General features: G+C 36.7%; 1 protein-coding gene and 1 pseudogene across 1 annotated transcript; both read left to right on the top strand.

Annotated features, from left to right (window-relative positions):
* The first annotated feature begins 2448 nt into the window (after nt 1–2448).
* Nucleotides 2449–8221, top strand: LOC107710878 (trypsin-2-like). The gene is made up of 6 exons (XM_016515740.1): nt 2449–2534; nt 4638–4658; nt 4773–4941; nt 5021–5286; nt 5388–5530; nt 7940–8221. Exons 1-6 carry the CDS (start codon nt 2480–2482, stop codon nt 8219–8221), a joined length of 936 nt encoding a protein of 311 aa, XP_016371226.1. The 5' UTR covers nt 2449–2479.
* Nucleotides 8222–9894: 1673 nt separating this feature from the next.
* LOC107710877 (trypsin-3-like) lies at nt 9895–12778 on the top strand (annotated as a pseudogene).
* Nucleotides 12779–13549: the final 771 nt, after the last annotated feature.

Here is a 13549-nt window from a genome sequence, read left to right as displayed (position 1 = left end):
GTTGATCTGCCTCTGTATCGGGAACGGACCAATGTAGCGGGTCTTACAGGGCTTACAGGGCAGGCGGAGGCGCAGATCCCGGGTGGACAGCCATACTTTCTCTCCTGGATGAGTGGAAGTATACAGCTGGAACCTCCGACGGTTCTCCTGTCCACGGATAGAGCGGGGGCTGGTAACTGAGTATGCACTGAAACGGCGTGAGGCCGGTGGTGGTCTGTCTCAGGGAATTCTGTGCATACTCGGCCCAAGGGAGGAAACGGCTCCAGCTGTGTTGGTCGTCGTGACAGTATGCCCGGAGGTAACGTCCGAGTTCCTGGATCTTCCTCTCAGTCTGGCCATTTGTCTGGGGATGGTAGCCTGAGGATAAGTTGACCGTGACCCCTAGTAGCCGGAAGAATGCCCTCCAAACGCGGGAGATAAATTGTGGTCCCCTGTCGGAGACTACATCCTCGGGGACCCCAAAGTTTCTAAAGACGTGTGTGAACAAACTTTCTGCAGTGTCGAGAGCGGTTGGAAGTCCTTTGAGGGGGATTAGCTTACAGGCTTTGGAAATACGATCTACGACCACCAAGATGCAGGTATTCCCCTCTGAGTTGGGTAAGTCAGTCACAAAATCGATTCCCAGGTGAGATGGCACAGTCCCATGGCCGATGAGGTGGTAACTGGGTGGCTGCCTGCTTACTGAAGACATCCTGGAACGCCAAGTAATCAGATGGGACCGTGACCTTCTCCCGAGGTTCGGGGCTTTCGATGAGGGTAGATGCAACTTGAGCCGAGTGAGATCCTGGGAGTGGAGTGGGTAATGATGTGAGACAGTTGCGGTGACAGTGCTCACTCCAGCGAGTCACCTCACACGCGGACAGACGCTGGGAAATTCGGTTGGCTTTTTGCATGAAGCTTTCGAGTCCAACGGAGTCATCATATATAGCCATTTGAGCTTGTACATGGGGAGATATCAGGAATGCTACCTTAGTGCGTTCGGAGGAAAACTTCTGCGGCTGCATCTCGATGAACAAGGCCACTTGCAGGAGGAAGCCGCCACACTTAGCTGCATCACCCGCGTATGAAGCAGGCATGGCCATGGGACTTACAGAGGCAGATTGGGGGGTTGCCGGAGGAAGCAGAGAAGCCCGGAGGGCATTTACCAGCTCCTCCAGGACTTCTGCGGGTGTGGGAGGTCGAGGATCCATGGAGGTTTTTGTGTTGGTCCGGTCTTCTGTCACAAAGCAAGGCCAGACACAACAGGTAAGTGCAAAACAGGATGGTTTATTTATATGACAAGCAGAAGAATGGAACGGGTGAGGTAAAGGCAGGTGAGTGTCAACACAGTGAATGATTCCAGGGTTCTTATCTGAGTTCTGATGATGAGTATCTTGGGCCGGTTTCGTTGGAGATCGTGGAACAGATTCTAAGGAGTCGTGGGAGGATCGCGGGAGGAACCGTAGGTAAGTCTTTCTAGGAGAATTCAGTAGAGAGAGTTCAGAACAGTCCATATGAGTGAACGGTAGACCGGACAGTGAGTGACTGTGATGTGTGTGTATTTGTAGTGTGGCTTGATTGGTGACAGCAGGTGCGGGTGATTATCCTGGATGGTGACTGAAGTGACTGAGATGAATCCCTGACAACATTACAGTTTTAATCAAAAATAAGCTGCTTTTAACATTTCTTATAATAATAAGAAATGTTTCTTGAGCACCAAATCAGCATATTACAATGATTTCTGAAGAATCATGTGACACTGAAGACTGGAGTAATGAAATTAAAATTCAGCTTTGTCATCACAGGAATAAATTACATTTAAAGATATATTAAATATAAAACCATTATTATAAATTGTAATAATATTTCACAACATTACTGTTTTTTATGAAATAAATGCAGCCTTGGTGAGCATAAGAGACTTCTTTCAAAAACATTTGAACAGTAGTGTATGTATCTTTCTGTTTAACTGGCACAAATTAATTTTAAAATGACGATTAAAATAATAAAAGCAGAAAAGACTGAGATTCTTTGGACTCACTGGATGGTTTATTGTTTATTTCATGTATCAGGTAAGAGGCAGAAGCAGACTGGAAAGTTTATATTAGCAAAAAAAAAAAGAAAAAGAAAACCGAAGACTTCTCATGTATTTATAACATAGTCTCTGTCATGCCCATTCAGAATGCTGCTTTGCATAGTAAATTCTAAGCAACGTTATACACATCAAATTAGAGACACTTGACATTTTGTAATGTGTTAATGTGTAGTGAAGTGACCTTGAACTGAAAAGTGCTCAATAAATTCTTAACATTACCTGTAAAGGTGACCGGGATGTGTACTGTAAATACAGAATAAAATGCACTTGAAAAAAAGATAAGTCAGACACTCATGGTGGTTGGTGCAGAGAATGCTTGATGAACACGTTAGTACCTGCTTTACATCTCATTAGAGACCTGAGAGTAGAGGAAACAGCCGTCAGATCACAGAGCAGAGCAGAAGTATGAAGTTTAACACAGCATTGAGTGTTGCCGGAACCATACTTCTGAACATAGCAGGTAAGTCTATAAAATGAAGTATAGATTTAATAATGTTGAAATAGTTTGATAATGACAAGTCAATTGAATTCCTGTTGCTAATGAATTTTGCAACTTAAAAACACGGATACCAGCAATTGGTGTGAACACATAAACTAGCTGTTTCTCATGATCGGAAACACCTTTTGGTTTGAAGTCTTATGTTTAAATGCTTGAAATTGAATTTCAAACATATAAAATGGGATGCCGACTTTGAATTAAACTGTTCGTACAAACAATCAACTGTCTTATACTCCTGTATAATAATAGTATTTATTTGATATTTCAAAAACATTTTAATAATAAATATTCCATTTAAATATTTCATAAATAATAGTCCCAAGAGGGGGTTTCACAATGATGCCTCAGAAGGACCATTTTTTGGTTCCCCAAATAAGCTTTCAGTGAACATCTATTATTTATTTATTATTATTATTATTATTATTTTTTTACATTCTTTTATGTGAAGAACATTTTAATAATCTAAATAACTTTTTCCACCATAAAAAAACCTTTTGTGCAATGTAAAGTTTCCATGGATGTTAAACATTCTTCATAATAATGGCAATAAAGATAACCTTTATTTTGAAAGAATGTAGCTTGATGTTCACTCTTCAAAGCGATGCCATAGAAGAACTAACCTGGGTTCCCCAAAGAACCTTTCAGTGCACAGTTCTTAAAATAACCATTATGAAGAACATTTTAATAATCTAAAGAACTTCTTCCACTATATAAAGATCATTTTTTGAAATGAAAAGGTTGCAGGGATATTAAAGTTTCTTCATGGAACCACAGATGCCAATAAAGAACCTTTATGCTTAACGGGTATATGTCAAATCTATGAAATAAGATAGTATTCAAGCATAATTATTTTAATGTAGATAATTTAGTCCAAGTATATCACTAGGGTAAAAAAAAAAAATCCTGCAGGATTCATGAAAGTGGCTGTAAGACCTATTTCACCAGCTGCACACGTAAGCAGCGAGTCCGTATGTACACTGTTCACGCAAGCATAGTGACACATAGCAGGAAAAATTGGTGTTCACTCAGAAATTGCTAGTAAATGAATTACAAAGAATCAACAAGTAACACATTGAATTAAACGTGATTTTTTTTAAAGTAAAAAGACTGAAATAGTATTTTCTTGTAAATACTCCAATACTTGTTGTTATTTAGAAAAACTTCGAAAGATATATTTTTACAGTGTAATATCATTGTTAGTAGCTTCGGTGAGCCTATTTTACAATACAAGCTTTTATGAAGCAGCACAAAACACTTGAGCAAAATCACCCACTGATTCTTTTTGTAGATTAATTACCCTTTAGATATCAATTTGATTCCATAAATTCTATTTAAATGAGTCTGAATCAAGCCACTTACAGGCCAATTCCCGATAACCATTTTATAATTTATGGCCATTATTAAAACAAATACTTCATTCAGTAACCCAAGATGCTGTACAGAGATGTTGTCAGTACCTGCTTTTGTTGTTACACTGCTGCTTCACATGGTGTGAAACAGGCTTCCTAATTTAGCTCACAGGACTGACAGGTTCAGCTTCTATTTTTAAGACAATGAAATCATTCAACAACCTGGCTACAATCCCTAAACCCCTAACCCATGTGAAACTATTATCTTGATTCACGCCAATGGTATGTGCCGACATGTAAAAGGTGAGGTTGCAGGGGTGACCGTGATTTCACCAAGTACAACATGCTCCTGAATCAACATCCTTGTTGATCCTGGAACAACATTCCTATCAGAACCAATCAGAATTGAGGGATAACTTTTCAGGAAATATCTGTTTTAGGCTTAGAATCAGGGTTAGGTGCTTCTACATCCTTGTTAATCAGCTATCATTTCACACTGTTTTTAGGAATAAATTATGGGTAGGGTTAGGTTTAGGGGTAGGGATTGGGTTAAATCTATATTTTTGGACAGTTATGTTGATCCAGGATCAACAAAAGATGTTGATCCAGGAACATGTCTTACTTGGCAAAATCACGGCGACCAGATTGCAGGCTACACAAACCAGTTAATCCGTTCCATTCATGTTCATCTAATTGCTTGGTCTCTGTTTTCCAGGTTCTCTCTGCCAGTTAGATGGTAAGTTGTCATAGACTTAACGACCATAAAACTATTGTTCCACATATCTTGTGTGTATTAAATTATTATCTCATTTTAACTGGGAATTCCCACATCCGTCCTTCCTCTCATCAGTATGTGGTCAAGCCCCCTTCAACAACAAGATTGTTGGAGGGCAGGATGCAACGGCAGGTGCTTGGCCGTGGCAAGTCAGCATTCAAAGCACCACATTTGGAGGCCATTTCTGTGGTGGGAGTCTAATCAATAAAGACTGGGTTTTGTCTGCAGCTCACTGCTTCCAGAGGTATGAAGTTTAAATACAGCTCGAGACACTATTATGAACTGATGCTAGTTGAATTAAAACTGACTTTCCCTATATACAGTTCAATGAGAACCATTGATATCTACCTAGGACGTCAGAGCCAGTCGGGCTCAAACCCTAATGAAGCTTTCAGGGCAGTGAGTAGATTCATCAACCATCCTGACTATTCTGATCCTACCCATGACAACGACATAGCACTGCTCCAGCTCTCCTCATCTGTGACTTTCTCTGAATATATTAGGCCAGTCTGTCTGGCGGCTGCTGGTAGTAAATTTGCTGCAGGTTCAGACAGCTGGGTCACTGGATGGGGAACACTACAGTCTGGAGGTGAGTGAAGATTTGCTTGCAAAACAACAATACAAAGCTCAACAATTAACTGTAATTGGACACTAAAAGCCACTAAAATTGTCCTCTGACCTGTGTCACAGGTGCGTCTCCTGACAAACTGCAGGAGGTGATGATACCAGTTGTGAGCAACAGTGACTGTGATGATGCTTATGACTTTCTCAAAATCACAAGCAATATGATTTGTGCTGGATTGTTATATGAGGGAGGAAAAGATTCATGTCAGGTAAGACATCAGTCATTCATCTGAACATTTTTAATTTACAAAACACTAATTAAAAGTTTTTGAGTAACCTGCAAGCTTTACATTAGTAATTGATAATAATCTATCAGTTTTGTCTTAGTAAAAAACTAGCCTAATGGGCAATCCACACTAACCCAATGACCCTAGCCCAAACATTAACTCAAAATTTGCCACTCCTTTACCTAAAATTGATATTTTACAGTCACTGCTATGCATTACACACAACTTAAATCATTGTATAGACTAGTAGGAATTATAAAAAAAAAAAAAAAAAGTCTGCTAACCAGTGCAACCACTGGTAACAGTCCTATCAATGTCCAGCACAGTTGTATTACTAGAATATGAAATGGTCGAAGTATTTCAATACAAGCATTTCAGTCAAATGTAATGTATGCAATATTATACAATTAAAAAAAAAAAAATTTAATTACTATATTTAAATGTACATTTAAATGTAACCATTTCCCCCCCACAGGCTGGAATATACACGACTTTTAAAAGCTGAACAGATCTTAAAATACTGGGAATCATACACTTACCAACTTTGTAATAGTCATAATTTGTAATAGTAGTAGTAGGACTTAATATAGTAGGAAATAGTAGGAAAAACTGGCCATCATACTAGCCTACGGTGACCGGGAGGGGACATGTTCGGTTCACTTATTTTTGTCGTGGCCACGACACATTAACACGTGGGAACGTCATATTAACTATTATTATGTCGTGGCCACGAGATCATTTTGTCGAGGAAACGACATCCTTATGTCGTTGGCACACGATGTGAAGTCTCGAGATCCTATGTTGAGGGAACAACATCCATTTCTCGTGGCCACGACTTCTTATGTCGAGGGAACTACATATTTTCCTCGTGGCCACGAGTTTAATGCGGCCACGACACATTAACACGTGGGAACGTCATATTAACTATTATTATGTCGTGGCCACGAGATCATTTTGTCGAGGAAACGACATCCTTATGTCGTTGGCACACGATGTGAAGTCTCGAGATCCTATGTTGAGGGAACAATATCCATTTCTCGTGGCCACGACTTCTTATGTCGAGGGAACGACATATTTTCCTCGTGGCCACGAGTTTAATGCGTGAACAAACCTGCGTGACCATAGCAACCTAGGATCATCAGAGATGGATAAAACATATTTATCCATCCCACAGTCTTGTAAATTCGTTAACAGATCATGTATTTTTATTTAATATTTGTATATAAACCTGTATTTATTTGATCAAAACAAAAAAAAAGTAATATTGTGAAATATTAAATCTTGGTTTCCTATGTGAATATATTTTAAAATATAATTTATTCCTGTGACGCAAAGCTGAATTTTCAGCATCATTACTCCATTCTTCAGTGTCACAAGATCCTTCAGAAATCATTCTAATATGCTGATGTATTAACAGTATTGAAAATGTTGTGCTGCTTAATATATTTTTGGAACCTGTGATACTTCTTTTTTTATTCTTTGATTAATAAAAGGATAAAAAGAATAGCATTTATTCAAAATATTAATCTTTTCTAACAATATACATCTTTACTATCACTTTTTATCTATTTAACACATCCTTGCTGAATAAAAGTATTAATTTCTTTTTTTTTTTTTTTTAAAGAAGAAACAATTTACTGACCCCAAATGTTTGAATAGTATATTGTAACACCAAAGTTCTAGTTTGAATAAACACTGTTCTTTTTAACTTTTTATTTATCAATGAATCCTGAAAAAAGTATCACAGGTCCCAAAAAAATATGAAGCAGCACAACTTTTTTTTAACAGCAGTTTCCAAAATTGATTATAAATTAGCATATTAGATTGATTTCTGAAGGAAGACTGGAGTAATAATGCTGAAAATTCAGCTTTGTTTCACTGGAATAAATTATATTTGAAAGTATATTAAAATATAAAACTGTTATTTTAAATAGCAATAATATTTCACAAAATTGTGTTTTTTTCTGTATTTTTGATCAAATAAATTCAGCCTTGATAAAAGAAACTTCTTTAAAAAACATTAAAAAACTTACTGATCCCAAACTTTTGAATGGCAGAGTGTGTTAGAGAGATTATATATATATAATTTTTACAAAGTGGCCATTCTAAATTGAAGGAACAAATTAGTAAATTGTGGCCACGAATTAACAAGTCATGAAAAAGGGTACTTAATTCGTAGTCATGATAATATCTTTTTTTCCCGCATGACTTATACGTCAGCATGACATCAGACCTAGTCGGATGACATTTGGACATATTTCCAACTGGCATGCATCTTGATCGGTTGATGATTGGTTCTGCACACATTTTAATAGTCAGTTTTTAACGTTTTTTCTGTATTTTCATATATATAAATGTGATATATTATAAATCTTGTATTAATCAAAACAGGGAGACTCTGGAGGTCCACTGGTCAGTAGAAACGGCTCCCTGTGGATTCAGTCCGGTGTTGTGAGTTTTGGAATTGGATGTGCAGACCCCAAATATCCCGGTGTGTATGCCAGAGTCTCTCAGTACCAGGACTGGATCACCTCTACCATAGGCAGCAACCCACCTGGATTTGTCGAATTCAACAACAATGCTTTCATAAACTCACCCAACCTCCTTTTATTTGCAGTTTCTCTAACATTCTCCATCATTCCTTTCATAAGCTCCCTATATCTCTCTTCATAGAGATCGTTTGAATGACAGTTCTCAGTTTTTTTTTTAAGAGAATAATTGTGCTTTTTTTTCAGAAATATGTGAAAAAGGTGCATAGTTATATTGTCGTTTATTCTTTATCTTTTTAAAAATGTACTATTCTTGGAAAGCTACACTTACTCGTATTTATTGCACATTAATGAAGTTCAGCAAGCTTTTGCCCTTTAGAATATTTGCATAATGAGTTTGTGATATTTGGCCTAAATATGAGACATAAATTATGCTTGTGATTATAATGCATAGCTAATTAGTGTTGTCCCTTTGACCTGTTTTTTTGAGAGACTATTGCATTTTTATTGACTGGTTGTATTTCTCTGCAAATGCACTGCAGATACTTTTGTATTAAAGTTTTATATTATTTACAATAACACTTAATCTCAGGGTCTGAACAGTAATGAAAGCATGTGTGCTCTGCATTGTGTTTAGAGATACTGGTTATTGAAAATGTAACCAGTAAAAAATTACTTTATATGACTATATTTCTCAGTGTGACTCAAATAATTTGAATAATCAAATAATGTATCTCTTTCATGTCCTTTAAGATAGTAGACAAGAGAGATCAATCATGTAAACTTTTATTATATGTAAATATTACATTATATAGACTGGTAATGCACTTGCAAAGTATTGATTAACCATATAAACCTTATAATCATGTTAAAATGTGAGTATCAAATATTACACATGAAGCTTCTGAGGATTGATTAATGATTGTTTCATCTCTCAATCCTAATTGCATTGCATTGCATTATGTTTTGCCCCTCACAATAAAAACTACAGAGCTTTAATCATAAAACTAAGCATCTAAATATAATCTAAGACATATTGTTGGGAGATATAGAGTGACAACTGATATTTATTTACATTAAGAAGTCTGCTGTGCTGTTATAAAGACCTCAATGATTTACATTACATCAGAATCTCATCTTACTTTTGGCCATATAAATATCCAAATAAAACCAAATTGCATATTGTTGCTCAGGTTAGGCTTCTGAATTAAAATGAGGTGTTTTTTCCTGTCGAGTCTGAGCTCCATATTCTCCTAATCATACTAATATGAGCCATAAAAGCCTGATGTAGAAAACAAATTATGAGTTTTTTAAAATTTGATTTAGTCATTCCAGAGATCAAAGGACTGATGCCATCTTGTGGCAAAATAATATCCACACTCAACTACTGTTGTTGGCTGGAGTAAAAAGTGTAACAACTAACTTTCCCAATATGTGTTAAGTAGTAACATACGATTGGCCTGTGTATGTAACGAGTGTATAAAATCCATAGAGGACCTACAATAATGTTCAGTATTTGAAAAAGAATGTGTTTTTTGAACATTAAAGCATGTCAACATATTCTGTTACACCAAATACACAAAATAATGATCTTTAAAATAGCATCATATGACCCCTTTAATGGCAGCAGCTGGCAAAATGACATTCTGTAACTTAAATTAGAAGCATTAGAGAAATATGCAGACATCAAAGATGAGCAGGGTGTGTACTAAAAACACTGGCAGCAGGCTAGAAGCAAAACAAGCGAAAAACAAGGTGTGTCAGAGGTAAACTAAACAGGGTCCTACTTGCTTTACTCATCATTAGACATTTCTCAGTAAAAGAAACAGCAAACATTATATAGTCAATAACATGAGGATGACGTTGCGTCCAGCTGTGTGTTTTGCAGGAGCCATACTTCTTAACATAGCAGGTAAAATCTGATATGACACTGCAATAATTAATAGGCAAGATCTTGATTAATAACCTTATTTTAACCTTGTAATAAAATACAATAAAGTTGAAAAACCTTTTGAAAACAATAATGCTACAATGAAACTGGTTGTTGGCTTTATTATTATTATTATTATTATTATTATTATTATTTTAAATAAGTGCATTAAGTGTTTATGAGTCTATACTCACAAAAACACAATTTTCATGTACAGATATTCTATGTTGTAAAAACTCAGGTGAGCTCAGTGGTGTCACTGGTAGGCCTATGTTCTGAAAGGAAGATAGATAATGTTAAAAACTGCACAATTAAATATATAATTTGTTTTTCTGACAGTGTACTCACCCTCATGTCACTGCAAACCCGTATTTCTTTTCACGTGGAAAACAAAAAGGTGGATTTGTGAAGAATATTCTGGCCACTCTCTTAATATAGTGCAAGTGAAAGAGGACTAGATCTAACAAGTTGCAAAAAATGCACCATAAAGGATTTTACAGATCAGAATGTATTTGGTTATTACGTTTTTTAAATCTTGAAATCCGCCCTCGCTCTTCTTTGAGTGTTCATGAGAGTTCATGATAAGGGTAGAGATTAGTTCACAAAACTAGTCAGAGTGACTAGAGCATAATTCAGTAATAATTCATAATTCAGTCCCCAGAGCAGCTGTAGGACTCTCTGACCACTGCCTGGTTCATCTTATACCAACTTACAGGCATAAACTTAAATCTGCTAAACCTGTAGTAAAGTCTGTAAAGAGATGGACCAACAGGTATGCTGTTTTGTCACTCGTTAAATTAATTTTGTATGAAAGTTTTATATCATTTTCTCTTCCCTTTCTGCACTGTCTCTGCATGGGAGAGAAAAGACAAGAAGGGCGAAAACACTGTAAAGATTGTTTTATGTTTTATCAGTAAATGAAGAGTCGAACCGTCAACTGATGTCCGTCTGGTTACTACTCTGAGAAAAAACACAAGGCAGATTACACCGGTCACACAAACATACTTGGCAATAAAGCTCTTTCTGATTCTGATTCCAAATATCACCATCTTGAGTTCCACAGATGAAAGTCAGTCATACAGTTTGAAATGACATTAAGAGTAAAAGGTCTTTATTTTCAGCTAAACTGCACCTTTAATAATATTGATATGAGTGGAAACACAGATATGCGCTACTCAAAGAACCAGTTTATCAGCTTTGTGTCAGCGCTTCTACACCTGCATATCTCTGTGTGAACCAGTTCTGACTAAACTAAAATTGTCAAGAAAACTAACATAAAATAATATTCAATTTTATAGTCTCTAATCCATTTAACAACTTAAAATATTTATTTCTTCATTTTTACAGGCTCACTTTGTCAGTTAGATGGTAAGTTTCTATGCTCTTAATGACCATACAAACATTAAATAAAAAAAGTGGAATTTAAATTTGTGTTTAGATTTAATTTGTCTGAAATTAATGAATTGGAGCATGAATTTTAATTACAATGTCATATATTTAGTAACAATTTAAGATTATTCAGAAAGTAAACTGAATTCATTTTGATTTCATGTTGATTTCAACAAGAAAAATCAACCTTCTTTTCTCTCATCAGTATGCGGTCAGGCTCCCCTCAACACCAAGATTGTTGGAGGACAAGGTGCAGTTGTGGGATCTTCATAAAATTACATCTGGACTACAAGCAAGCCTTCATAAAATTACATCTGGAAGTCATTTCTGTGGTGGGAGTCTAATCAATAAAGACTGGGTTTTGTCTGCAGCTCACTGCTTCCAGAAGTATGAAGTGATATATAGCTAATATAACATGACATATGTAGATAGATAGTAGATTAATTAAAATATTTGCCTCTATTTACAGTACCGCTGCATCAAATGTAAAAATCTACCTTGGCCATCACCTCCAAACGGGCTCAAACCCGAATGAGATCTCCAGGATAGTGACTCGGCTCATCACCCATCCCAGCTATAGCACAACTACCAAAAACAATGACATAGCACTGCTCCAGCTCTCCTCTTCTGTAACATTCACTGATTATATTAAGCCAGTTTGTCTGGCAGCTGCTGGTAGTGTATTTGGTGGAGGTACTAAGAGTTGGATCACTGGATGGGGCAAACTCAATTTTGTAGGTGAGTTCAATCAAACAAGTCTCTGATTCAAAACTTTGTATAGTGTCAATAGAAAATATAGAAAATTAAACTTTTTTTCCACCATGCCATTTATGTTCAAGACACCCAGATTCCAAACATTCTGCAGGATGTGCAGATACCAATTGTAAACAACAGTGTTTGTAATAAGGCCTATGGAGGAATCATAACAAGCAACATGCTGTGCGCTGGACTAAATGAGGGTGGAAAAGATTCATGTCAGGTATGATATCACTTAGACACCGGCTTATCCCTTGGTTAGCGTCTTTCTAAACCTCGCTTTTATCCCTGGGTAAAGCGGTTCACACTAATAATTTAGAAGTGGGGTTAGCACCGATTTTGACCCGTTTTAAATCCCTGCTGATATAACATAGGTTTTCTTAATCTATGCAGGGAGACTCTGGAGGTCCAATGGTAAATAAGAACGGTTCCCAGTGGATTCATTCTGGCATTGTGAGTTTTGGTCGAGAAGTTCCCTGGCGTTTACACTAGTGTGTCTCAATACCAGTCTTGGATCAGCACTCAGATAAGCAGCGATCTGCCTGGATTCATCTCATTTTCCTCAACTGAATCCAGCTCGGGCTCACCCAGTCTCCTCTTACATTCAACCTTTCCCTCACATCATCCATCATTCCTCTGATTTTCTCCTTCTTTGTATTTTCTTAAAGACCAAGTCATAATTCTCTGGATTTATGTCATTTTGGTTATACTTTAAAATGTTATAGTATTATAGTATGCTTTAAAACCAGTGTTCTGTTAGTATATAGGCCTATACACACAGCCATTGTCCACACATTTTATTAACATGAATCAATACAAATGCACTGCAGTCACATTGTATTTAAAAAAATTTTTTGTGCAATAACCTAATACTTTGTCTCTGACCTTAATGTCTGTAATAGAAGCCCAAAACAATCAAACTGCTCTCTGTAACAAACAGGGAAGGAGTGTAACTTATGCACACTGATGGCAAATTGGACATAGGCTAATTGTTTGTACTGGCAGAAGACACCAGTGACCTAGCTGATTTTGCGTGGAGTTTACTCACTGCAAAATTTAGTTGCTATTTAGTTGCTAAGGAACTGCAGGCTCAAACTAATTCACTAACCGTGCCTATAGGGTACGCAGGAATCTGTGCTACTTCTGATAAGAATAAATGTTTCAGCTTTCAGATTCTGCCCATGTTATCACAATATTCAAATAATGAACATTAAAAAAAGTTATGTTGAAAGATGCTGTACAACTTACCGAAACTCTCAATTAGTGTTTCAAACGCGCAAAGACATCAATAAAACAGCTTGTGAACAATATGTCACTTGACGTTGCATTTACCTCAGGAAAGTGATCCAGTGTTCACAGTTCGTTAGTTTGCTTAAAAAATAAAACACTAGAGGGAGCTTAATTATACAAGTATGTTTGAATAAATCTGACATGATG

This window comes from Sinocyclocheilus rhinocerous, unplaced genomic scaffold (genome assembly GCF_001515625.1).
Source record: "Sinocyclocheilus rhinocerous isolate Xijiao unplaced genomic scaffold, SAMN03320098_v1.1 scaffold1709, whole genome shotgun sequence".
NCBI lineage: Eukaryota > Metazoa > Chordata > Actinopteri > Cypriniformes > Cyprinidae > Sinocyclocheilus > Sinocyclocheilus rhinocerous.
The sequence above is the reverse complement of the archived record's forward strand: the minus strand, read 5'-3'. Positions and strand labels throughout refer to the sequence as shown.